General features: G+C 32.0%; 1 protein-coding gene and 1 long non-coding RNA gene across 2 annotated transcripts; one reads left to right on the top strand and one right to left on the bottom strand.

The window, feature by feature from the left end:
* On the bottom strand, nucleotides 1-26,257 carry LOC125194272 (uncharacterized). The gene is made up of 2 exons (XR_007171740.2): nucleotides 26,120-26,257; nucleotides 1-231 (listed from the first exon to the last, which is right to left on the bottom strand). It is a non-coding gene; the product is annotated as an uncharacterized LOC125194272 (long non-coding RNA).
* LOC148927477 (uncharacterized) lies at nucleotides 6,224-6,815 on the top strand. The gene is made up of 2 exons (XM_089070087.1): nucleotides 6,224-6,316; nucleotides 6,432-6,815. The coding sequence occupies exons 1-2, from the start codon at nucleotides 6,224-6,226 to the stop codon at nucleotides 6,813-6,815; spliced, it is 477 nt and encodes a 158-aa protein (XP_088926213.1).
* Nucleotides 26,258-27,010: the final 753 nt, after the last annotated feature.

The raw sequence follows: 27,010 nt of genomic DNA, 5'->3' as shown, positions 1-27,010 counted from the left end.
TATCATTTCAACAAAGTACCAATTCTAAGAAATAAAGACTAGAAAGTAGACAATTTTGAAAGGAGTTAGGTTCTCAATACTAAAACAATTTTAAAGAAAAGACACCTAGCGGAAGCGTTCAAGACACGGAAAATGCCGAGTATGAAGACACGACATATCCAACAATATTAAGCCAAACATAAATAATCCATGAATTCTGCTCAACATCCTCCACGCCCGTCGTCGCTCAATCTGCACATTAAGAAAAACAAATATGCAGGGCTGAGTACTTGATGCACTCAGTGGACACATGTCAAATCAGTTTGTCAAGCCATACCGAGTGATCTTGGGGGTTTTAAAAGAAAAGAACCCAAGTCACTAAAAGCATTTTTACATAAATTTCGGTTGCAACCATTTTCCATCCACATCACCATCACCATATCTGAACATACATGACAAGGAACGTGGCCACGAACCAAGTCACTAGACCGGCCAACTCCAAAGAGATAGCACACGATCTACTGGGTGTACACTAGTCCGAGCAGGGTTTGCGGCCCTACTGGGACCCGAATTCGATTAAACATACATGGCATAGCCACTTTAGATAGGTTCATTCAAACACAAAATATGGCAATACAAACAATTTTCACCTCCTTTCACATAAAAATAGTATTTAGGACATAGTCTTTATTTAAAACGAAAGCCCACCTCAAAGCTTACTCCTTAATCACTTTCTGTCCCACCGCAAACAACGTGCACAAGATCACCCTTTTCGAAATAATATGATAAGCAAAAATCAGACTTCGCAAAATAAATTAATTTAACAATGCATCCATCCTAAGTGTGTTCTCAAATTTGTCCTCATCTTTTAAAGAAAGAACATAAATATAAATTCTTTATATCTTCCGGATTTAAATCATCGCCAAATAAACTGACCGAAAACAACAAATTAAATTCCCACCAAATCTGTATTAAACTAACCCAAAATAAAAGAAAAATACATAACGACACAAATTTGCTATAAGTCTACAATGCTCCCTCTGTCAGTCCGGCATTCAACATTTGAAAGGACAGAAACATACAACTAAGAAAAAAAATATAATTTTATATTTTTATACTTATCTATATACTCCCAACGTCCCATGTCAACACTCCCTATCACAAAACATGTACACAGATTAATAAGAATTTCCCATTTTAAAACTATTTTACACTAAAATTAATTGGTCCATCTAATAAATGATTAGTGGTGCTCAACGATTAAACTTAAAAATAGAAAATGAAAAGGAGTTAGCAACATATATATAATCCCAAACATCAACGTCTCTCTCATATATATATATATATATATATATATAAAAGGGTGTTGTTAGGTTGAGATTATTTAGCTAAATTGAAAAATGAGATGCAATATGGGCCACTAATCCACAAGCTAAATAAAATGTCAACAAATACAACATTATGTCAACAAGGGGGTAAAATTGTAATTTCATAAATAGAAAAAGCGTGAAACATCAAACTGATTTCAAACTCTAAAATCTCTCGTAAAAAATCTCTCTCGCTGATCTTCATACACTTCGAATCCTTCAAAATCTGCAACAACTCGGTGATTTTCAAAATTCAAACCAAAAACATTGAAAATCTCGCTGATCTAAATGACGAACGAAGAGGAAAATCAGAAAGAATCGGTTGAAAAATCGATTGAAGCTGAGGAACAGCAGTCAAAATCGGCGACGCATGAAGCTACTTCTTCAGGTTAAGAAATTGATTCATATTTTAAGTATATTGCTTTGATTTTGGTGTTTTAATAAACATCTCGATTTCGTTTTTTATGAATTCGATACTTGCTGAATTTTTTTGTTGATTTGCGATTGTAGAATCGGAAAAGATGCCAACGAAAAATGCTGCTGTAATAAAAGGAAGAGAAAAATCTTCATCTTACAGTTAAGGATTTGTTTAAATTTTTAAGATTATTGACATTTTATATACTAGCTATTGACATAGCTATAATAATATACTGTTGACAGTAATGACAGTAGTGTATGCTTGTTTGAATAGGTATTGACATAATAATATTGACATATTGTATGCTTGTTAGAGTGGCTGTAGAAAACTTACAAATGTATGGCTGTAGTTGTATGTCAACAACTATTGACATAGGGTATGCTTGTTTCAATGGCTGTTAGGATGGCTGTAGAAAACATATGTATGGTTATAGTACTATGTCAATAGCTATTGACATATTCTAAGCTTGTTTAAATAATAGTTGACATAGTCATATTTATATAAACAGAGTATACTTGCCATAAACTTTATAAGATAATCAACAGGTTATGTCAACTTTAACTGTTGACATAATAGTAATAATATAATTGTTCTAACTATATATGGAAAATACCTTTTAATGATAGAGCATACTTAATGCCTGAAATTCTATTAATTGTGATTGGTATATCTAATGAAATAATTTTAGTAATATACACACACTTGATGTCAACATAGTACACTTGTTATTGTCATGATACTTTGTATAATTGATATAGATTTATTATGTTTGATTTTAAACCAGAAAACAGAAGAACATCCAAGCGAAAAAGTAGTACCTCAGTATCTCAGAAAGAGTTAATTATTGTTAAGAAAAAGCAAAAGAAAAGTGTAGAAGATGGAAAACAGATTGTTATTGCTGAAAATCTATCTCAAAGGCTTCTAGTGAAAAGGAAGCCAATGTATTTTGTTGATGCAATAAGCAGACTGAATGAGGAACAGATTAATTCTGTGAAGGAGTTGAGTTTCGAGAGTATCCTACATTTCAAGATTGATTACATTCCTAGCAGATTAGCATTAGTATTATTAAAATTTTTTGAAGAGAATAAGTGCAAGATAAAGCTTAACAATGGTAAACAAATTCATATCACTGAAGAGGATGTGGAGCTTGTATATGGATTCCCAAGAGGTGACATTACTTATTCTAGAGATAAGTGTAAAAGTAATGCAGCTTTCATGAGGAAGATAGCAAAGAAATGTGGTACGAAAAATGAAAGTGTGAACCATAACGATGTTTTAAAGGTTATGTTCAATGATCTTCAAGGAGGAAGGCAGTTTAAGACAATGTTTTTGTTATTGCTAGAATCAACATTGATTGAGCAATCAACATGTGGAATGGTAAAATCTAAGATTGTAGAGATAATTGATGATCTGGATAACGTGAGAAATGTAAATTGGTGTTCGTATGTAATATCTGTTCTCAAATTTGCAAAACAAAATTGGTCAATCACAGAGAAGAATGCATTTGCTGGACCACTTCCCTTCCTTATGGTATGTTTAACATTTTGCATTGTTGATTATTAACATAATTACATTAGGTTATGTGTGTAGTTGATATAGCTCGTACTATAATTAACATAAACTGTATTAGTTATTTTAAGTGGCTTTTGTATTTAGTTGACACGACACAATAGTAATTGACATGCATTTTTTAACATATGCAGCTCTGCTACTTAGACATAGTTATACAAGACAAGCGTCCTGTTCCTCGGACATTTCCATTAATGAAAGGATGAAAAAGTGAGCATCTTCAGGCTAGAGAAGATAGAGAGATCAGTGCAGGAGTTTTTGGTTTAGGAAATGTAAAGAAGAGATACATTCGAAATGAAGAGCAGCAGCAAGAAAATGAAGAACAAAGAGTTGATGTAGATGACAGTGGGGTGGGGTCTTCTTCTCAGAACATACTACCATCAGATATGGTGAAAAATGTTTTAAAATACATCAATCAGATAAATGATGGAATGACCAATCTTGTTAGAGTCCTCAAAGAAGCTTCTTCACAGATCAAGAATAATGATTTATTTGGATTTGTTTGTGACATTGCTAGAAGTGCAATTGGAAACCAAAAATCTCCGGTCGTATCTGTGAGTGACACTTTCCTGCATTTGTCCCAGTCATTTCATATAGACGACAATGTTGGTGTTGATAACTGGAAAGCGGTATTTGACTCTGCTGAAAAAGAAAACGAAACACTTGAAGATTTGAATGAATTTCCAACTTTCAGATTGGGAGATTTCTTCAATAAAGTAAGCACATAAACAACCTATATTTAAATTAATACATCATTTTGTTGATACATTGTTGAACTAATTTTTGAACAGGCTGTAGAAGAAAGAAATTGAGAAAATTTACCTACATCACCAGTTGATAATCCTGAAGAGGTTAGACAAACTGTTGAAGGAGATTAACAAAGCAAGGAGAACATGATGTGTGATGGTGATAATGAATCAAACTCTCCTATCTTGACAGCCGTATTAGGATCTCCACACACAGCATCCCCATCTCTCCAACAACAAGAAGCCAATGCTTCAGAGCATGTCAACAAGCAAGCATCAGTTTTAGGATCTGAGAAAAGAGGAAGTGAGATGGAAATTCAAGTACAAGTTCAAGCTGATAGGGCATCACCAACTAATGAATATGTTGGACATGTCAATACTCAAGAATCAATTATGGAATCTGAGAACAGTGGAACTAAGTTGGAAATGCAAGAAGAAGTTGAAGCTGATAGGGCATCACCAACAACTGAATCTCCTGGACAAGTCAATAATCAATCATCACTTATAGAATTTGAAAACAGGAGTAGTGAGTTGGAAATTCAAGCAGAAGATGAAGCTGATAGGACATCACCAATAAATGATCCTCCTGCACATGTCAATATTGAAGCATCAATTATAGGATTTGAGAACAGGAAAATTGAGTTTGAAATTCAAGCAGAAGATGAAGCTGATACAGACTTAAGAACACAAAAATGCCTTGTATCTATTATCAAAAGCATGTACTGACTTTGAAATCAGCAACAATGAAGAAGCAATTAAGGCAACAAATGTTATTGTTGATATCATAAATGAACAGGTACAGTTTATAATGATTATATTAAACTCTTGAATATTTTTATATGATTTTATATTAGTTATTGACATTGTGGATATCATAGTTGACATAGATTAAAATATAATTGACATGGTATAGCATGGAGTTTCAGGAAGACAGGGAGGATGTAGCTGCATGCTCAATTGTTGAGTATATGATGAGAGAGGGTATTGAAACACTGGATGACACTCCTCCTGAATCCAACATACAAATACAAGAACATAAAGGGAAAGAGAAGATGCATGAGGAAAAAGAAAAAACTGCTGAAAACACGGAAAGAAGAATGATTGTTTACAAGGTAAAAAAATGAATGAATTATTGTTTACATTGCTTGTAATAGTTGTTAAAATGTAATTGACACAGTTATTGACACGATATGTAGTGCAGTTGACATGATATGTACTGTAGTTGACATAATCATATTAGTTATTGAAACAGTTAGTGTAATATATTTGACAAGATTTGTAATTGCAACTAACATTAAATTCACTGACAACAACATCTAAATCCTGTTCCGATCTCTGAGATTCCACTGGTTGAAGCTAGAGAGAAACGGACTCGTGCTGAAATACGTCCTAGCCCAGTGCTACGCTCATCATTTGAAATACGAGATGTGCATATGAAAGCAACCCTGAACCCAGACGAAAGAGATATATACTACTACATAGTAGAAACAGAAGGAACAAAAGAGTATGCATAATTTAATTCTTTGAATAATCTCTACAATCCTTTTATATTTACATACAGTTGACATAATTTATGAATGATATTTAAATGTTGTCTGCATGCTTTCATGTCAGTGATTTATGTGTCTACACTAATGACTTTGTTTGGGCAAGCAAAGGAGTGTTTTCATCTCTGAAACCCCATTCAGAAATCAGTACAGGTGTAATTGATGTATGGGCAGCACACCTGAACTACAAGGAAAGAGAAAGGGCAAAATCGTCACCTCCGCGCCTGTTTCTGACAACATCCCCATGCGTGAGTAATCTAAATTTCTGTGTCAACTATTTGGATGACAAATTTCACTAACAAAAAAATGTTAAATGCAGTATTTGAATATAACAAATCGGCAGCCTCATTGGGATCCATTACAATCCCAGAACAACTTTATGTCGCGAATTCAACAGGAGATTAGAACAATAGAAGATTTCGACTGGAGAAAGATTGATTTGGTAACAAATTTATTTTTGTGTTAAGATCTCACAGTTTCACCTACATAGTTTTCTGCAGGAGTTGTCAAATTCTATTCTCTAATTTTATCTAACATATAATACAGGTATTCTTCCCTGTTTTTAAAAGTGGCTATTATTATCTTGTGGTATTCTGGATGAGAATGAACAAAATTGAGATAATTGATAGTGCCAAACCACCTAGAGACAAGAATCCCTTGGAAAAGTATAGCTTTGATGTTGCAATACTGGTATGCTTTTTTAAATATAGCTAACATTATGTTTAGATTTTTGTTGACATAATTTATGTATCTTGCTAAAATGCTTTGTATGCAAATTTTAATTTAGTTGTTTATATATTTGCAGAAAGATATGTTTGAGGCATACTTTGTAGAGAATAACATGACAGATCTATCACAGAATATAAAGAAGTCTTCTTACAAGGTTATTCCTTTAGATTGGGCCACAAGCACCAATAAAGAAGACAACGGTGTTTATACGATGAGACATATGGAGACATACTTTGGCAGGAAGGGAAGGGATTGGGATATTGGCTTTACTCCACGCGGCTTGAAGATTCTACAGGTACTCAGAGGAAGATATTGCGAAGCAATGCTTACATCAGAGAGCAACAAGAAGTGTATGGATATGATATGTCATGCTAACATCTGGATGAATGCAAACAGGCAAAGATTATCTGCGTTACAGAACAAGTACAAGGAATGGTTTAGCCGTAGAACCAATAAGTAAACAGTTGTTTTATTTTGATTTGAACAAAGACTCGTTTGAATATTTGATATTATAATGTTTTTTAGATGGATGTGTGAAACAATTATTATATATCGATTTGAACTACGCAGCCTGTAATAATATATCAACTATGAAATGAGTAAAGCAACTTCAATAGTAATGTCAACAACTTGAATTTTATGTCAACAGCTCAAAAACAATTGTTTTAACTAAAAAAAATGTACAACTATTTTTCTTCATTTTTTAATTTTAAATATGTACTGGCATCATTATCATAAAAAACATGTTAATAGTTTCTATATAAAAACTCAACAAATGTGAACAGCTTGTCAATAGGCTTCATATAAAATTTCAGATAACTCAATATTTTGAAGATATTGATGAATTATGGTCATACAATACATTTCAGTATAAAGCAAATTAAACGTGAAAAACAAAAAAGAAAATATAAATAAACTCTATGTAATGGCAATAACTAAATAATTGTCATGTCAAATGCCTTTTTTTCAAATATTAACAATGTCAACTACCTTTTTTTCTAATAAAACGGATGAAAAAAAATATAATTCAAAACCATCTACTCTAACACCTACTCTCTCACACATAGATTACCGCTAAGTCATAAAAAAGCTGAATAATAAATATTTCTCTAACACCTACTCTCTCACACATAGATTACCGCTCAAAGAAATTTCTGCTTCTCTCTAATATTCAAACCCTTCGTCTAACCAATTTCATCTATTTTCTAGGTTTCTAAATCGATTTAGTGTATTAGGAATGTCAACAGAAGAAAAGAAACACAAGTGATTCAGTGTCGTCGACCGTTCCTGGTAAAACGATGTCAGAAATGGAGGTCAACAGTAAATCAACAGATAGTACTGAAACGACTCATTCAGGTTAAAGATTTCTTTGGTTTATTAATTGTATGACTTCAATTTCACTTTTGAAAAACACAGTTTGATTATTCAAAAGATTTTATTTTTAGGTTTCATTATTTAATTATCTAATGAGTTCGAGTTTTGCTTTTTTAAAAAAGCAGCAGAATATTTCTGAGGTTAAGTAGTATGTATTTAAATTTTTATGATTATTGACATTAAAAGGTATCTGTTGACATAGTAGTATTGACATTTTATAAAATAAATGTTAACATAATGTATGCTTGTTTGAATTGCTGTTGACATAGTCATATGGCTCCTATAAAATAGATATGTTCTGTAAAAACAAACTTGAATTCATATGCGAAGTGTCAGAGGATTACAAAGTATATCAATAGGTTATGATGGCAATTGTCATATGTATGATTGTAGTTGCTATAAATTTTGAAATGATAATACTGTATTGTTGACATTTTGTTGAAATAGTGATATTGACATTTTATACAATAATTATTGACATAATGTGAGCTTGTTTGAATGGTTGTCAAGATAGTTATATGGATAACATTATATTACTGTATTTTTAACATTTTTATTATACTTGCTTTTAAACCAGAAAAAAAGAACACAACAAAAACAAAAAGAAGTACATCAATTGATGGGGATGAGTTGACTATATCTGAGATTAGAAGTAAAAGAAAAAATGACAAGAGACCATTAATTGCTTCTGAGATTAGAAGTAAAAAACAGAATGAAATGTATACAGAGGCTAAGGAACAGAAAAAGAAAAGTAATTTCTTTTCTAAAAGGCTTCTAGTCAAAAGGAAGACGTGGTATTTTATTGAAACACTGAGAAAATTGAATGAGGCCCAGATTAATGCTGTCAAGGACATGGGTTTTGGGAATGTTTTTCATTTCAAAATCGATTACATTCCTACCTATTTGGCATTTGAATTGGTGAAATGTTTTGATGAAAAAGAGTGCAAGATAAAGCTAAATAATAGGAGGAGTGTTAGTATAACAGAGGACGATGTGGAGCTGGTATATGGATTTCCGAGAGGTAGGATAAATTACTCCAGAGATAACTGTAAAAGTAATGCGTCTTTCATGAGAGATATAGCCAAACATTGTGAAATAAAAGAAGGAGGAAATGTTAACCATAAAGCTGTGGAAGAGCTTATGTTAAAAGATAGTGAAGGAGGACCATGGTTCAAAAGATTGTTCTTGTTACTATTAGAATCAAGATTGATTGAGCCATCAACATGTGGAACAATAAAGTCTAAGATTGCGGAAATAGTTGACGATCTGGACAATATTCGAAATGTCAACTGGTATTCGTATACATTGTCTGTTCTGAAGTTTGCAAAGGAAAATTGGTCAAAGAAAAAGATGAATGCTTTTGCAGGACCACTTCCTTTGCTCATGGTATGTTTTACGTTTCACATTAAAGATTATTAATAGTGAACATAATGCTGACATAATGTTGTATATGTAGTTGATATAGCTTATAATTGTTATTGATATGTATTTTATATGCAGCTCTGCTATATGGATAGAGTTTTACAAGCCAAACGTTCAGCTCCTCGCACATTCCCATTAATGAAAGGCTGGACAAGCACACATCTCCAGGCTAGGGAAGATAAGGAGATAGATGTGGGAATATTTGGTAATGGACTTATCTTCAGAAGATATGTCCGTAATCTGGAGCAGGAGCAGGAGCAGGAGCCTCAACAACAGATTCCACACGTGGTTGACAGTGGGGTTGGGTCTTCCCAAAACATTGTCCCAAAAGATATCATGCAGAATGTAATGAAATACATTCTACTCATAAATTATGGGAAGACAAATCTAGTAAAAACCCTTGAAGAAGTTCCTACACACGTCCAAACTAATCATCCATTTGGATTAGTATGTGATATTGCTAGATCTGCAATTGGAAGCCCAACAACTTCTGTTCAATCTGTGGAAGACAAGTGTGTAAAATTGGCAGAGTCATTTCTTCAAGACAAAAATGAGGCATTTGACAACTGTAAAACAATCTGTGAAGCACTAGTTACTGTTGAAAAGAAAAAGGAAGAACTTGAAGATTTGACTAAATTTCCAACTTTCAAATGGAGAGATTGCTATAACAAAGTAAGTACATCATTTTGTTTACATACCTTTTCTCTAAGTTGAAATTAATTTAATATTAATTATAAATAACCTTTTCAATAGACTGCTGAAGAAGAAGTACGTGAAAAACAACAAAGTAAAGGACAAGAAGAACAAGAAGGATCAAAAGAGGACAACACATGTGGCATCAATAATGAAACAGCGTCTCCTATATCACCTCCTGTACTAGAGTCTGATAACAAGGAGAGTGAGACAGAAAACCAGAAAGACCTTGAACAGGTACAATTTACAATTACTATCTTAAACTATAAACATATTCTGCATTTTATAGAAAAAAATATAATTAACATAACATAATGTGTTTCAATTGAAATAACAGGAAGATAAGGAGAACCAAGATGACACACATGGTGAACCGGACAGAGAAAATCCACTGGATAAAGAAGATAATATTGTTGAGGTAACTAAAACTAAGATTAAACTGTATATTATTTTTATAAAATAAGTGAAGTGTTGTTGACATGACTTGATAGTGTAGTTGATATAAGTTATAATAATTATTGACATGACTTCTACGTGTAGTTGACATGGACCATTTTATTTACATACATTTCTCAAAGCTGAAATTAATTTAATATTAATTATAAATTACTATTTCTATAGACTGCTAATGAAGAAGTACATGAAGAACAAGATAATGAAGAACAAGAAGAAGGAGAAACATCAAAAGAGGAAACAACATGTGGCGTCAATAATGAATCAGTGTCTCCTATGTCAACACTTGTACTAGAATCTGGTAATAAGAGGAGTGAGATAGAAAATCAGAAAGATCTTGTACAGGTACAATTTACAATAATTATCTTAAACTCTAAAGATATTCTGCATATTATAGATAAAAATATAATTGACATAACGTAATATATTTCAGTTGAAACAACTTGAAGATAAGGAGAATGAAGATGACACACATGTTGAAACGGACAGAGAAAATCAAATGGATAAAGAAGATAATATTGTTGAGGTAAGTATAACTAAAATCCATTATATTATTTTTATAAAATGAAAGAAATGTTGTTGACATGACTTGATAGTGTAGTTGATATGATTTATAATAATTATTGACATGGCTTTTACGTGTAGTTGACATAACTTATAAGTGTTGTTGACATAGCCTCTATGAGTAGTTAACATATTATGTACTGTAGTTGACAAGAGAAAGAAACAGAATCCATATCCCTACATTGCCAGTTTCTGATCCTAAAGGGATGAGCCAAATCTCATCTTTTGTTATTTAGAATTAATTATAAATTACTAATTTAATAGGCTGTTGAAGAAAAAGAAGAAGAAGGAACAAAAGAAGACACAGTGGGTGATAACAATAGTGAATCAGCCTCTACTATTTCACCACCAGATGCAAGTTCAATGGATGACGTGAAATGAACAAAGCAAAGTAACAGGAGAAAGGAAAAGAGAAAGAAGAGAATATTGTTAAAGTAAAGTAACTGAAACTAAAATTAGATATTGTATTGTTTTTATGAAATGGCTTGAAAGTGTGGTTGACAATTGGTTATTATTGTTATTGACATGATTTGTATGTGTAGTTGACATGTCTTATAATTGTTGTTGATGTGAATTTTATTTGCTGTTAACATGTATCTGTGTGTAGCAGACATAGTATGTACTGTAATTTATATAACTCGTATGTGCGGTTGACATGATATGCACCATACTTGACATAATTATACTAGTTGTTGACATGATTTTTAATTGAAACTAACATGAATTTTATTTGCACTGACAGAAGACTGTTGTTCCATGCTCTGAGATTCCACTGACAGAAGCTAGTGTGAAAGAGTCTGATGATAAAATGCATTCCGACCCATTCCTAGGCTCTCCAGTTGACATAAGAGCTGTAGATACAAAAACATACCTGGAATCTTATGAAAGAACTGTCTACTACTACATACTAGAAACAGAAGGAACAGATGAGTATGCATTATTTAATTATTTCATTGATCTAAAAAGTATTTTTAGTTTTCTATGTAGTAAAGATAATTTATAAATATTTTTCATATGTCATTTGTATAACTTCATTTCAGAAATGCATGCGTTTATGAAGATGATTTTACTTGGGCGACCAAGGAATTGTTTTTATCACTGAAGCCCCATGTTGAAATTAATGTGGGTGTAATAAACGCGTGGGCTTCACACCTGAACAACAGAGAAAATGAAAGGCCAACAACATCACTTTCACGCTTTTTTATGAGTACATCTCCATGTGTAAATAATCTTAAATTATATGTAAACTGTTTGAGTCACATGTCTTCCTAACCAAATATGTTAATTGCAGAACTTCAATGTAACAAATCGGCAGGAAAATTGGGATGCTTTGACAGCAAAGAGAAATTTTATTTCTCAGATAGATAATGAGGTTGAAAGAAGACCAAATTTCAAATGGAGAAAAATTGATTTGGTAATAAGATCTAAAAATGATATCTATGTTAGAATATGAACAAGTATTCTATGTATATAATTATATATTTCATGTCATACATGTCTTCTTCCCAGTTTGTGCAGATAACCATTACTACCTTGTAGTATATTGGATGAAGAAAAACATCATTGACATCATAGATAATATAAAGCCACTTAAAGATACAGATCCGTTGAAGAATTATGATATTGATATTGACTTACTGGTATGCTTTTATCTATGTTATAGACATATTCTCTACATTGTGTTGAAATGCTTTATACATGTAGTTTAATTTAATATTTATATATTTTGCAGAAAGATATGTTCGAAGGATACTTCATAGAGAAGAAATTGCTAGATCTTTCAGAAAATATAAACAAGTCTTTATTCAACTTTGTGAATTTAGAATGGGCAACAACCACAAACATAAAGGACTGCGGTGTCTATTTGATGAGGCACATGGAGACCTATGTTGGGAAAAAGGGCAGTGATTGGGATATCGGCTTCTCTGCGCGTAGTCTGAAGATTATCCAAATACTCAGGGGAAGATATTGCTGCACGATGATTGCATCAATTTACAATAACCAGAGATCAACAATGTTACAACTAGCTCGTGATTGGATGGAAGCAAACATGGAAAAATTGCATAAGCTAGACAACAAATACAAGAAGTTGTTTAGTTGTAGAAAGAGGAAGTGAACAAAAACAGATTTTAATGTATGATGTTAACTTATTTTGTGGATTGGTTTTAAAATGATTATTATGTATTCTGACTTTTGTTGACATGGCTAGTATTTGTAGTTGACATGACTTAAAATTGTTATCAACATGTTTTCTATGTATTATTCACATGGATACGTAAAATAATTATCACAATATATTATTTTTATAAAATGAGTAAAGTGTTGTTGACATGACTTGATAGTGTAGTTGATATGAGTTATAATAATTATTGATATGGCTTCTACGTGTAGTTGACATAATTTATAAGTGTAGTTGACATGGCCTCTATGAGTAGTTGACATAACTTAGAAGTGTAGTTGACATGGCCTCTATGAGTAGTTGATATATTATGTACCGTAGTTGACATTAGTTTTAGGACAACATATGAACCGTAGTTGACATGGCAAGAATTTGTAGTTGACATGAATTTTATGTCCATTGAAAAAGAAAAGCCAACAACTTCAACATTTGAACAACATTGAAAAAAAACCTATGCAATCTTTAATAATATGTCAACTATGAAATCAGTACAACAACTTAAATAGAAATGTCAACAACTTGAATTGAATGTCAACAGCTCAAAAACAATTCTTGTAACTAAAAAATATGTACACCTATTTTTCTTAATTTTTAAATTTTAAATATGTACTGGTAAGATTATCATAAAAAACATGTTAATAGTTTCCATATAAAAATTCAACATTTTGTCCATACCTTAATTATCAAATGTCAATAACTTATAGGAAAAATTTGAACATTTTATCAATAGGCTTCATATAAAATATTCAGAAAACTCAATATTTGGAACAAATTTATAAATTATGGTCATACAACACATGTCAATATATAGCAAATTAAATGTCAAAAACAAAAAAGAAAATATAAATCATGTCAACTGCCTTTTTTTATTCAAAAGTTAAAGATGTCATTGTCTTTTTTTCTAATAAAATGCCGGAAAAAAATTTAAGTCATAGTAATAAATGCCAACAAGAGAGAGATAACCTACACTCTATTCTATCTTCTTCTCTCTCACAAATACATTACCGCTCAAAAAATTTCGACTACTATCTCATATACAAACCCTACATCTACTCGACTTCATCTCTTCTCTAGATTTCTAAATCGATTAAGAGTATTAGGAATGTCAACTGGACAAAAAAACACAAGTGATTCAACTGGATCATCGGGCTTTCCTGTAAAAACGACATCAGAAACGGAGGTCAACACCAAATCAACAAATAGTACTGAAACGACTCATTCAGGTTAAAGATTTCTTTCGTTTATTAATTGTATGACTTCAATTTCAGTTTTTTAAAACAAAGTTTTATTATCTAAAAGATTTTATTTTAAGGTTTCATTATTTAATAATCTGATGAGTTCGACTTTTGCTTTTTTAAAACACCAGAAGAATAATTTTGAGGTTAAGTAGTATGTATTTAAATTTTTATGATTATTGACATTAGAAGATGTCTGTTGACATAGTGGTATTGACATTTTATAAAATAATTTTTAACATAATGTATGCTTGTTTGAATTGTTTTTGACATAGTCATATGGTTCCTATAAAATAGATATGTTCTGTACACACAAAAATGAATTCATATGTGAAGTGTCAAAGGATTACAAAGTATGTCTACAGGATATGATGGCAATTGTCATATGTATGATTGTAGTTGCTATAAATTTTTGAAATGATAATACTGTATTGTTGACATTTTGTTGAAATAGTGATATTGACATTTTATACAATAATTATTGACATAATGTGAGCTTGTTTGAATGGTTGTCAAGATAGTTATATGGTTGACATTATATTACTGTATTGTTGACATTTTTATTGTACTTGATTTTAAACCAGAAAAAAAGAACACAACAAAAAGAAAAAGAAGTACATCAATTGATAGGGATGAGTTGATTACATCTGAGAATAGAAGTAAAAGAAGAAATGACAAGAGATCATTAATTGCTTCTGAGATTAGAAGCAAAAATCAGAATGACAAGTATAGAGAGGCTAAGGAACAGAAAAAGAAAAGTAATTTCTTTTCTAAAAGACTTCTAGTCAAAAGGAAGACGTGGTATTTTATTGAAACACTGAGAAAATTGAATGAGGCCCAGATTAATGCTGTCAAGGATATGGGTTTTGGGAATGTTTTTCATTTCAACATCGATTACATTCCTACCTATTTGGCATTTGAATTGGTGAAATGTTTTGATGAAAAAGAGTGCAAGATAAAGCTAAATAATAAAAGGAGTGTTAGTATAACAAAGGACGATGTGGAGCTGGTATACGGATTTCCGAGAGGTAGGATAAATTACTCCAGAGATAACTGTAAAAGTAATGCATCTTTCATGAGAGATACAGCCAAACATTGTGAAATAAAAGAAGGAGGAAATGTTAGCCATAAAGCTGTGGAATAGCTTATGTTAAAAGATAGTGAAGGAGGACCATGGTTCAAAAGATTGTTCTTGTTACTATTAGAATCAGGATTGATTGAGCTATCAACATGTGGAACAATAAAGTCTAAGATTGGGGAAATAGTTGACGATCTGGACAATATTCGAAATGTCAACTGGTGTTCATATACATTGTCTGTTCTGAAGTTTGCAAAGGAAAATTGGTCAAAGAAAAAGATGAAAGCTTTTGCAGACCACTTCCTTTGCTCATGGTATGTTTTATGTTTCACATTAAAGATTATTAATAGTGAATATAATGTAAACATATATCAACATATGTCACTGATTTAGCATTTGTTGATATATGTTTCTCTTAATTGACACTGGATTACTCATACAGTTTACAAAGTAAGCACATAATGTTGTATATGTAGTTGATATAGCTTATAATTGTATGTATTTTATATGCAGCTCTGCTACATGGATAGAGTTTTACAAGCCAAACGTTCAGTTCCTCGCACATTCCCATTAATGAAAGGCTGGACAAGCACACATCTCCAGGCTAGGGAAGATCGGGAGATAGATGTGGGAATATTTGGTAATGGAGTTATGTTCAGAAGATATATCCATGAACAGGAGCAGGAGCCGGAGCAGGAGCCTCAACAACAGATTCCCCATGTATTTGACAGTGAGGTTGGGTCTTCCCAAAGTGTTGTTCCAAAAGATATCATGCAGAATGTAATGAAATACATTCAAATGATGAACTATGGGAAGACCAATCTAGTAAAAACCCTTGAAGAAGTTCCTACACATGTCAAAACTAATCATCTATTTGGATTAGTGTGTGATATTGCTAGATCTGCAATTGGAAGCCCAACAACTTCTGTTCAATCTGTGGAAGACAAGTGTGTAAAATTGGCAAAGTCATTTGTTCAAGATAAAGATGAGGCATTCGACAACTGTAAAACAATATGTGAATCACTAGTTACTGTCGAAAAGAAAAAGGAAGCACTTGAAGATTTGACAGAATTTCCAACTTTCAAATGGAGAGATTGCTATAACAAAGTAAGTACATCATTTTGTTTACATACATTTTCTCTAAGTTGAAATTAATTTAATATTAATTATAATTACTATTTCAATAGACTACTGAAGAAGAAGTACATGAAGAACAACCAAGTGAAGAACAAGAAAATGAAGAACGACAATGATCAAAAGAGTACAGCACATGTGGTGTCAACAATAAATCAGCGTCTCATATATCACCACCTGTAATAGAATCTGATAACAAAGGGAGTGAGACAGGAAATCAGAAAGATCTTAAACAGGTACAATTTACAATAAATATATTAAACTATAAAGATATTCTGCATATTGTAGGTAAAAATATAATTGACATAACATAATATGTTTCAATTGAAACAACAGGAAGATAAGGAAAATCAAGATGACACAAACGTTGAAACAGAGAGAGAAAACCCACTGGATAAAGAAGATAATATTGTTGAGGTAACTAAAACTAAAATTAAACAGTATATTATTTATATAAAATGAGTGAAGTGTTGTTGACATGACTTGATAGTGTAGTTGATATGAGTTATAATAATTATTGATATGGCTTCTACGTGTAGTTGACATAACTTATAAGTGTAGTTGACATGGCCTCTATGAATAGTTGACATATTATGTACCGTAGTTGACATAACTTATAAGTGTAGTTAACATGGCCTCTATGAGAAGTTGACATATTATGTACCGTAGTTGACATTACTTTTATGACAATATATGAACCATAGTTGGCATGGCAAGAATTTGTAGTTGACATGAATTTTATGTCCACTGAAAACAGAATATTGCTTCATTATCTGAGATTGCACTTCCAGAAGATATGGATAAAGAAGATAATATTGTTGAGGTAACTAAAACTAAAATTAAACAGTATATTATTTTTATAAAATGAGTGAAGTGTTGTTCACATGACTTGATAGTGTAGTTGATATGAGTTATAATAATTATTGACATGGCTTCTACGTGTAGTTGACATGGCCTCTATGAGTAGTTGACATAACTTATAAATGTAGTTAACATGGCCTCTATGAGAAGTTGACATATTATGTACCGTAGTTGACATGGCAAGAATTTGTAGTTGACATGAATTTTATGTCCACTGAAAACAGAATATTGCTTCATTATCTGAGATTGCACTTCCAGAAGCTAAAAACAAATCAGAACTCAACAAAGCAGAAGTAAATGATGTTGATATACTGCCATACCTCAAACTTCATGAAAGAGATCTCTACTACTACATAGTAGAAACTGGAAGAATAGATGAGTATGTATAATTTAGTTTTTTAAATAGTTGACAAGATTTATGATTGTTGTTCATATATTATTTTTATAACTTCATTTCAGGAATACATGTGTGTATGATGATGATTTTACTTGGGCATCCAAAGAATTGTTCAACTCACTGAAGCCCCATGAAGAAATCAAATCTGGTGTTATTGACTTATGGGCTTCACATTTGAACAACATTGAAAAAGAAAAGCCAACAACTTCACTTGCACGCTTTTTCATGACAACATCTCCAACTGTAAGTAATCTAAAAATTTATATAAAATATTTGAATTACAGATCTCCTTAACCAAATATGTTAATTGCAGAATTTCAATGTTACAAATCGGCCAAAAAGTTGGAATACTATGATGGCTACAAACAAATTCATTGATGAAATAAAGAATGAGATTCAAAAAAGACTAGAATTTGATTGGAGAAACATTGATTTGGTAATTAGATCTAACAATTAAATTTTTGAGAAAATATTAGGATGTGTTCTTTGAATGTAATTTTATCTTCAATGTCATAAAGGTCTTCTTTCCAATCTGGGAACACCGACGTTACTACCTGGTAGTATTTTGGCTGAAACAAAGTAAGATTGAGATCATAGACAACAAAAAAGTTAATGGCATGGAAGCATTAGAGGAGTATGGCCATGAAATTGGTTTACTGGTATGATTTTTTTTATATTATTGAAACAGTCTCTACATTCTGTTGATATAATTTATGCACAATGTTAAAATATTTTTTATTTGTAGTTTTATTTATTTATTAATATATTTGCAGAAAGATATGTTGGAGGCATACTACAAAAAGAAGAACTTGTTAGACATATTCGAAAATATTAACAAGTCTTACATCGATATTCTTTCCTTGAAGTGGGCCAGAAGCAGTAACATAAAGGACTGTGGTATCTATTTAATGAGACACATGGAAACTTATGTTGGAAAAAAAGACAGTGAATGGAATGTTGGCTTCTCTGCACACAACATAAAGATACTCCAGGTACTGCGTGGAAGATATTGCTACAACTTGATTGCATCAAGTTACAACAACCAGAGAGTGCCCATTTTAGAAGTAGCTGATGCATGGATGGAAGAAAACAAGCACAGATTGAATAGTTTAAACAACAAATACAAAAAGTGGTTTGTTAATAGAAAGTAGTGAAACAAAATTTGGGATGTATTTAACGTTTAATGTTGTTAGCTTTCTTGTTTTGGGATGGTTTTCAAAACAGCTACTACTGTGGTTTCAACTTTTGAACTTATGAAAATGTATATTTTCTGTTAATTTTGTTATGATTCACATGATTTATTATTATTGTTGATATGGCTTATAATTTTTATTGACATGACTCATAATTGTTGTTGACATAATTCTATAGATACTTAAAATAGTAAATAATATAGTTGACACAGCTTTAACGTGTAATTGACATGACATTTATGTATCGCTGACACTATATGCACCATAGTTGATATAATTGTTATTAACATGACTTATAATTGGTGTTGACATGGCTTATACTTATTGTTGACACAGTTCTGTGCATAGTTGACATGACTTATAATTGTTGTTAAAATAATTCTGTGCGTAATTGACATAGTATGTAACGTAATTGAAATGGGTCTATACGTAGTTGACATGACTGACATGATTCAATTTGTAGTTAAAATACTATGTAATATAGTATACATGCTTATATATGTAGTTGACACGGCTCTAACGTGTAGTTGACATGAATTTTATGTACCGTTGAAATGATATGCACAAAAGTTGATATAATTGTAAAACTAATATAGTTGACATGGATTGTACGTGTAGTTGACATGGCTTAAAACATAATTGACATGACTAGTATATGCCGTTGACACGAAGTTCAACATAGTTGACATAATTATATTAGTTGTTGACATGGCTAGTACGTATAGTTAACATGGTTGGAAAAATAATTGACATAACTTGTACTTGTAGCTGACACGATATGTAGCCTTGTTGACATGACTGGTATGTGCCGTTGACACGATGTGCATCATAGTTGACATAATTATATTACTTGTTGACATGGCCAGTATATATAGTTGACTTAATTTTTAAGTGGTTGACATGTGCACATTAAAAACATGAAGGAGCATCAAAGCAAGGCATGTCAAACTTGTATTGAAATGTCAACAACTTATAACCAAATGTCAACACTTTGTATAAAGGTGTACAACTCAGAAAACAAATCTTATAATTAAAAAAAACAGAATCATAAATAGATGTCAATAGAGATTAAAATCAGATATAAACAACAGATGAGAAAATGTCAATAATTTGTAGTCTATGTCAACAAATAAAAAAAAACCCTGACTATTAAAAAAAAAAAACAATCATGTCTCCTTTCTGCCACAACTTCTAGCATTATGATCAGTAATTTTGTGACACTTTCCACAACGCCTATGAGGTTTATTTGCTTTTTCAATTGCTTTCTCTATACTTGACTTAATCCTGCTTTTCTTGTCACTTGCACCTCCTTTTGTACTAACCACATCTGGAGCATGGGCAGTTATTTCTTCAGGAACAGCAATACCATATATGTTCATGATTGAATCATTTTTATCAAGAGAAGACGATCCAGCACAGTCATCTTTAAAGATTTGAGGACCAATACCCGCAAGCAAATTATCCAAAGCAATCAAATGATCTTTATTTCTAAAAGCACGCTGATATAGACCAAAGTAACGACCATGACATCTGTTAGCAATCTTTAGTTTGTAATCTTTGTTAGAACCTGCGCACATATAAAATGTCAACAACATATATAAGATGTCAACTGTCTATATAAGATATGTCAACAGCTTAAACAACACATGCTAAAACTTAAACTGAAATATGTATAGAAAACAGTTTGCATACCTCTGTCAGACGCACTTTCATCAATTGTGAGACCATGAACTGCCTTTAGTAATTCACTTTTAAGCCAACGGTTACCAACATATTTCTCTGGAATATTGTTGACATCTTTGTTTCTGAGGATGAAAAAAAGGTGGCTGCATAGATAACCACACCTTAAAAATAGTTTACACTCACATTCATATGACTCAGTCTCTATCTCATGTCTAACTGTAAAGATCTTCTTTCTAGCATCAGAAACTTTGAAGACCTCGATGTTCTCCAATGTGGACATGCTAATCATCCGACAACTCTTATCAGCCTCAACAATCAAATCTTGTACCACTCTAAACATCCTATCTATGTAAACAAATCCCAATTGCTTCTCAAATGCTAAATCAGTGACATATTTTGGAGTGATTACAGAATCATAATAGTCAAGCCTTTCAGTTTGATTCCTTTGAGCATCAATGGCATTGTTATACTGAAGAGTGAAGTCAGCAAAATTGAACAACGGTTTCGAATACCTCTTAAAAAAACTGTTTTCAGATTCTGAAAAAGATGTTGTTCTCATTAAAGAACCCATAGGAACATCTCTAAAGAAGGCTGGGATCCACATCTGTCTGATCAAAAACATATCCTTAAACCACTTATGATCTTCTACACTATATTTTTCAACAATACTAGTCCATAATATATCAAACTCATCCGGATCTAACAACTCTGACCAAACACAAGACTTAAACTCCTTACTAAACTTTTCTCTATCAGAAATTGATTTAGGTATCTTCTCAAATAACTTGCTCATAATATGCCACATACACAAACGATGCCTTGTACCAGGTAATACCTTCTCAATGGCAAGCCTTATTCCCCAATCTTGGTCAGTGATTATGATTCTTGGAGCAACACCCATGCATTCAACAAATACAGTGAAAAGCCATGAAAATGCATCACAATTCTCACCGGATACGAAACCAGCTCCAAACGCAATAGGACACCCATGATTGTCTTTCCCGGTAAATGGACCAAACACCATACGATACCTATTGAACAAATACATCAACACAAAACATCAATAATGTCAATTATAGGTATATGCTATGTCAACTATTAAATCAGAAATGATGCAAAGTACAAATGTATCATATGTCAACTACCATATCAACTATTATCTACGTCAATTAATAAGTATAATAAATAAACTACCTGTTTGTTGAATATGTTGTATCAAATGCTACAACATCTCCAAACATGTGGTAATGCTTCCGAGACTCAGCATCAGACCAGAATAAGCTCACTAACTTATTATCTTCAGGTGATAATTGATATTTGTAGAAAAAGCCTTCACAAATTCTCTTCTTCTCTTGCATCTGATTTAGGATCATTTGCACATCCACTTCTTTTAATTTCTCTTTAATATCACTTGAACAATTCCTAACATCAGTCAATGTACACCCAACAACATCATAACCACCGAAAAACTCTTTTAATAAGTTAAAAGTAGAGGTAGGACCGATGTTAGCTTTGGTGCAATCTTCAACAAACTTGTGATGAACATCATTCAAACTCCGATTACCTTTCATAAATCTCTTATGATCTTTGTCAACCATAGTATGATTGTGTTCCTCAACAAACTGATGCACAAGGTAATACTTATCACCAAAATCAGAAAAAAAACTTAAAACTAATTCTCGCTCCACATCCACACCTTTTCGTGCCACGTCTACGTCTCTTCTTTGAAGATACTTCATCATCATCAGACACATTACCATCCTCAGATACATTAACATCAACATCCAATGAATCTACTGTATGAAATCCTTGTCTATTGCAAACAATATACTGAAAAATAATAACACCACCACTAGACCTATTCCCAAATCTTCGACAATCAAAACAACACTCCTGAGCATAGTTTTCATAAAATGAAATTCCTTCCTCAAGAGAATAAAATTTTTGACCTTCATAAGGCCTCAACTCAGGCTTGCAAATTGGAATAACAGACCCTATAACATAGAATATTTACCAAGGAACATAAATCATGTCAACAGTTTTTCACGTCATGTCAACAGAGAATGAATCAACAACATAACAGCTTTAGTTATCTCTAAAAAGGTGGTTGCACTCTTGTAAAATTCTTAGACAATTGTTATAAGTTATGTAAGCCAAAATATCAGAATAAGCTTCAAATTACAAGGATCAAAATGTCCAGTTTAATTAGAATACACCGATTAAAACATATGATGTCAACAGAATAATTAACATGTACACATAAATCATGTCAACAGAGCATAAATCACCAACATAACACAACAAAATAATGTTAATGAAACATAAATGACAACAACACAGAATATTTACCAAGGAACATAAATCATGTCAACAGAGCATAAATCAGCAACATAACACAAAAAAATCATCTTAATGAAAATCAAACCAAACTACCTCCACCATTCATAAATCATGTCATCAGATTTTCTAGTCACATCAATGCAAATCAAAAGACTTAGAAAAATTACTCCTATAGTTATCTCTAAAGAGGTGGCTGCACTCTTATAAAATTCTTAGACAATTGTTATAAGTTATGTAAGCCAAAATATCATAACAAGCTTCAAATTACAAGGATCAAAATATCCAGTTTAATTAGAATACACTTATTGAAACACATGATGTCAACAGAATAATTAACAAATACACATAAATAATGTTAATGAAACAGAAAGTGAACAAAGAGCATGGTAACAACACAGAATATTTATCAAGGAACATAAATCATGTCAACAGATTTTCAAATCATGTCAACAAAGCATAAATAAACAACATAACACAAAAAAATAATGTTAATGAAACAGAATGTCAACAAAGAGCTCATAACCCATACTTTTCCCTTGAAAGCTCACAACTGATTAAGAAAAAAGGGTTAAACAGTCTACACCAATTATTTCCTCAGTCAAGAATTATTGAGCTGATTTCTAAAGTAGCTTCAGATAAATCAGAAAATTACCCCTACAGTTATATCTAAAGACGTGGCTGCACTCTTGTAAAATTCTTAGACAATTGATATAAGTTATGTAAACCAAAATATCAGAACATGCTTCAAAATACCAGGATCAAAATGTCCAATTTAATTAGAATACACCAATTCAAACACACTATGCCAACAGAATATTTAACAAGTACACATAAATCATGTCAACAGAGCATAAATCACCAACATAACACAACAAAATAATGTTAATGAAACAGAATGTCCACAAAGAGCATAACAACAACACAGAATATTTACCAAGTAACATAAATCATGTCAACAGATTTTCAAATCATGTCAACAGAGCATAAATCACCAACATAACACAAAAAATTCATGTTAATGAAAATCAAACCAAACTACCTCCACCATTCGTCGACGTAGACTCGGAATAAGATGAAGAATCCATCAAATAACACTTAGCTGTTGATTATGAACTGAAATCGAACCTGAAGATGAGAAAATACAAAAAAAAACTAATTAGGAACAAATTTAACTGGGCATCAACAAATAAAGGATAAAAACAGAATAAAAGTGGGTATAATCGACCGAAAAATATCAAAATCAACAGAGAAATCCGTCGAAAATCCGTCGAACTGTTCGTCTGTTTTTCAAAAATTGAAGTGCAAATCAGATATCGTTGAAATCGTTGAAATCGTCTGAGTCTAATTTTGTGAATCAATTGAATCATAAATCGTTAAAATAGATTCAATCAGTGATAGTATTGAATTGTCAAAATAAGAATGCATTTAAATCCAGAAATGCAGCCCAAATCTTGGCCCTAGGATTGGATGATCTAATGGTCAATAATTAACCCAAAACACGGAAGGTCATAATTAAGTAAGCATGACCTAAAAATAAACTAACTATGACCTAAAAATGCCCTACGTATGACTTTGTTCTGCGTTTCTGTATTTAAATTTGGTCTTCATAGATCAAAACCCTATATAATATATATATATATATATATATATATATATATATATATAGAGTTGTGATCAATGTCGAACCAATTTTAAAGACCGAACTAGAGACCAAATCTGGGCCATTAGATCTAGTTTTTTTTGATGAGATGTGCTGCTGTGAAAATTTTTTCTGCTTCATTACTAACCCATTTTACTTCATTGTATAGGTTTATTACTTCATTCTGTACCTAATACCTTGAAACTACAACATGTTTTTACTTGCTTCCAGTAGGTTTTGAAATGATTCAACATATGTTTCATTCAAATTCATTGGCGTGGGTTTTTGCTTGATTAACATTTAAAAATGCAATTTATTCAAGTGAGTTTATTACTTCATTCAGGAACGTTATTACTTTATTGGATAAGATTTTTACTTCATTCCAGTAGCACTTCAAATGCTTCTACACATACTTCATTCCAATAATTTATTACATTATTTCATGTGTTTATTAAACCAATATTAGCGCCATGGCGGTGGTGATAGATATTGTAGAGAGAAAGAACGGCACGCGACGGCGAAACCACATTTACGTACTGGAATGAAGTAAAAATCTACTGGAATGAAGTAAAAACCTACTAGAATGAAGTAAAAACCTAATAGAATGAAGTAATATATTCTGGAACGAAGTTAAATCTTCGTAACATGTTAGTATGACTTATTTACCTTCGGATGAATTAAAATAGGCTCGTGATGAAGGCGAAAATAATTTATAAATTTATGTATCTTATCCATAAAAAACTAGATCTAAAAGCCCTAATTTGGTAGGGTTCGGTGGTTCGGTCTTTAAGAGTGGATTTGTGGATAATGGAACTCTATATAGGGGTGCACTAGGGTGCCACCATAGTTAGGATAACACCATACCACCAATATAGTCCGTTAGATCTCATTTATGGACGGCTAGGATTAAGTTTCGTGAAAAAACACGGGTTTGCAGTCTACTGTGTTAGATATTGCAGTCTACCGTATTAGATATTGCAGTCGTGGTAAACTGCAATATTGTTGTGGTAAGACTGCAATGTTCAATGAACAGCACTGCAATCTGGTAACGTAAAATTAGAAATTTCCTATTTTACCCCTCTGTGTTTTTACACGTGGCAGCATGACAAGCACACGATTTTCAAATCCAATGGCCTAAAATGATGGTACGGTGTTACAATAAAGAGGGTTGTCATCTTAACACATCCCACTCTATATATATATATATATATATATATATATATATATATATTTTAAAGCAGTAACGTTCTTTCTCTCTCTGAAACTCACTGAAACAGCTTCTCTCTCTGTCTAACTCCAATAATACAGTAGCTCCCATTTCCTTTCAAAGATCAACACAGAAGAAAATTTGTTAAATTTCACTCATCCCCAATACGTCTACTTTCCCAAAATCGACTCTATTATTTTTATTTATTTATTCCTTTTCTGAAGCAGTTTCTCTCTCTCGCCATTTTTTTTTCAAATTCTCAACAAATAGGGAGATTTTCGTATACATGAACTTGAGGAGAAAAGAAGATACCTCTTTGCTGGGAGGAATAAGATAACGTCAGCTTCATAAAAAAAGATGTTGAAGTTGCGTTGGGAAAGAATATATATATGAAAGGGAATGGATTTTGGTTGGAGATTTTTTTGGGAGATGGGGATATGGAAGAAACTGTATGGTAAATAGAAATTATGAATAAATGACTATATTAAAGTATCCCAATTGAATTAGGATAAATGGCGTAGGAGAAATAGACAAAAGTGATAGGCCCAAAAATATACTCCCTCTGTCCCATTAAAAATGCAACGTTTTCCTTTTTCGGTTGTCCCATTAAAAATGAAACGTTTCCTTAAATAGAAACAACTCTATCTCTACTTTTTCACCTCTCTTACTTTACTCTCTCTTCATTAACTCACAAAACAACACTACATAAAATCCTGTGTCAATTCTCAAATGTTGCATTTTAAGTGGGACGGAGGGAGTATATAATTTTAGTATATTAATTAAATTGTGGTGTTTCATTAATTTTGTACTTTGGTGTTATTCCAAGTACATAGACGGACGCACAATTTTCCACCGATGACTCTCACGTCAAACTCATCGTATTTTCACCACATAATTAATCAATGACCAAAACAAGCATCCACTATTTCCATTCACAACTAGTCAAAACAAAGACAGTATTTTAATCAAGGTCTATCACTCGCTCTTTCTCAAAACAAAACTCAACGTGAAAAGGTACTAAAAAGACGGGTGTTACAGTAAGTGAACCCTCCATTCTACTAACTCATTTCGCTCACATTTTATTATAAAATCAATATATAAAAGTACGACTCACATTTAATTTACTTTTCCTATCCATCTTTCTTTACAAAGTTAAACAATTTCTTAAAACCTGAGCCGGTCAAATATGAGACATTTTGTTCA

This window comes from Salvia hispanica, chromosome 4 (genome assembly GCF_029641045.1).
Source record: "Salvia hispanica isolate PSC_SH4W2 chromosome 4, Shi_PSC_v1, whole genome shotgun sequence".
Taxonomy (NCBI): domain Eukaryota; kingdom Viridiplantae; phylum Streptophyta; class Magnoliopsida; order Lamiales; family Lamiaceae; genus Salvia; species Salvia hispanica.
The sequence above is the reverse complement of the archived record's forward strand: the minus strand, read 5'-3'. Positions and strand labels throughout refer to the sequence as shown.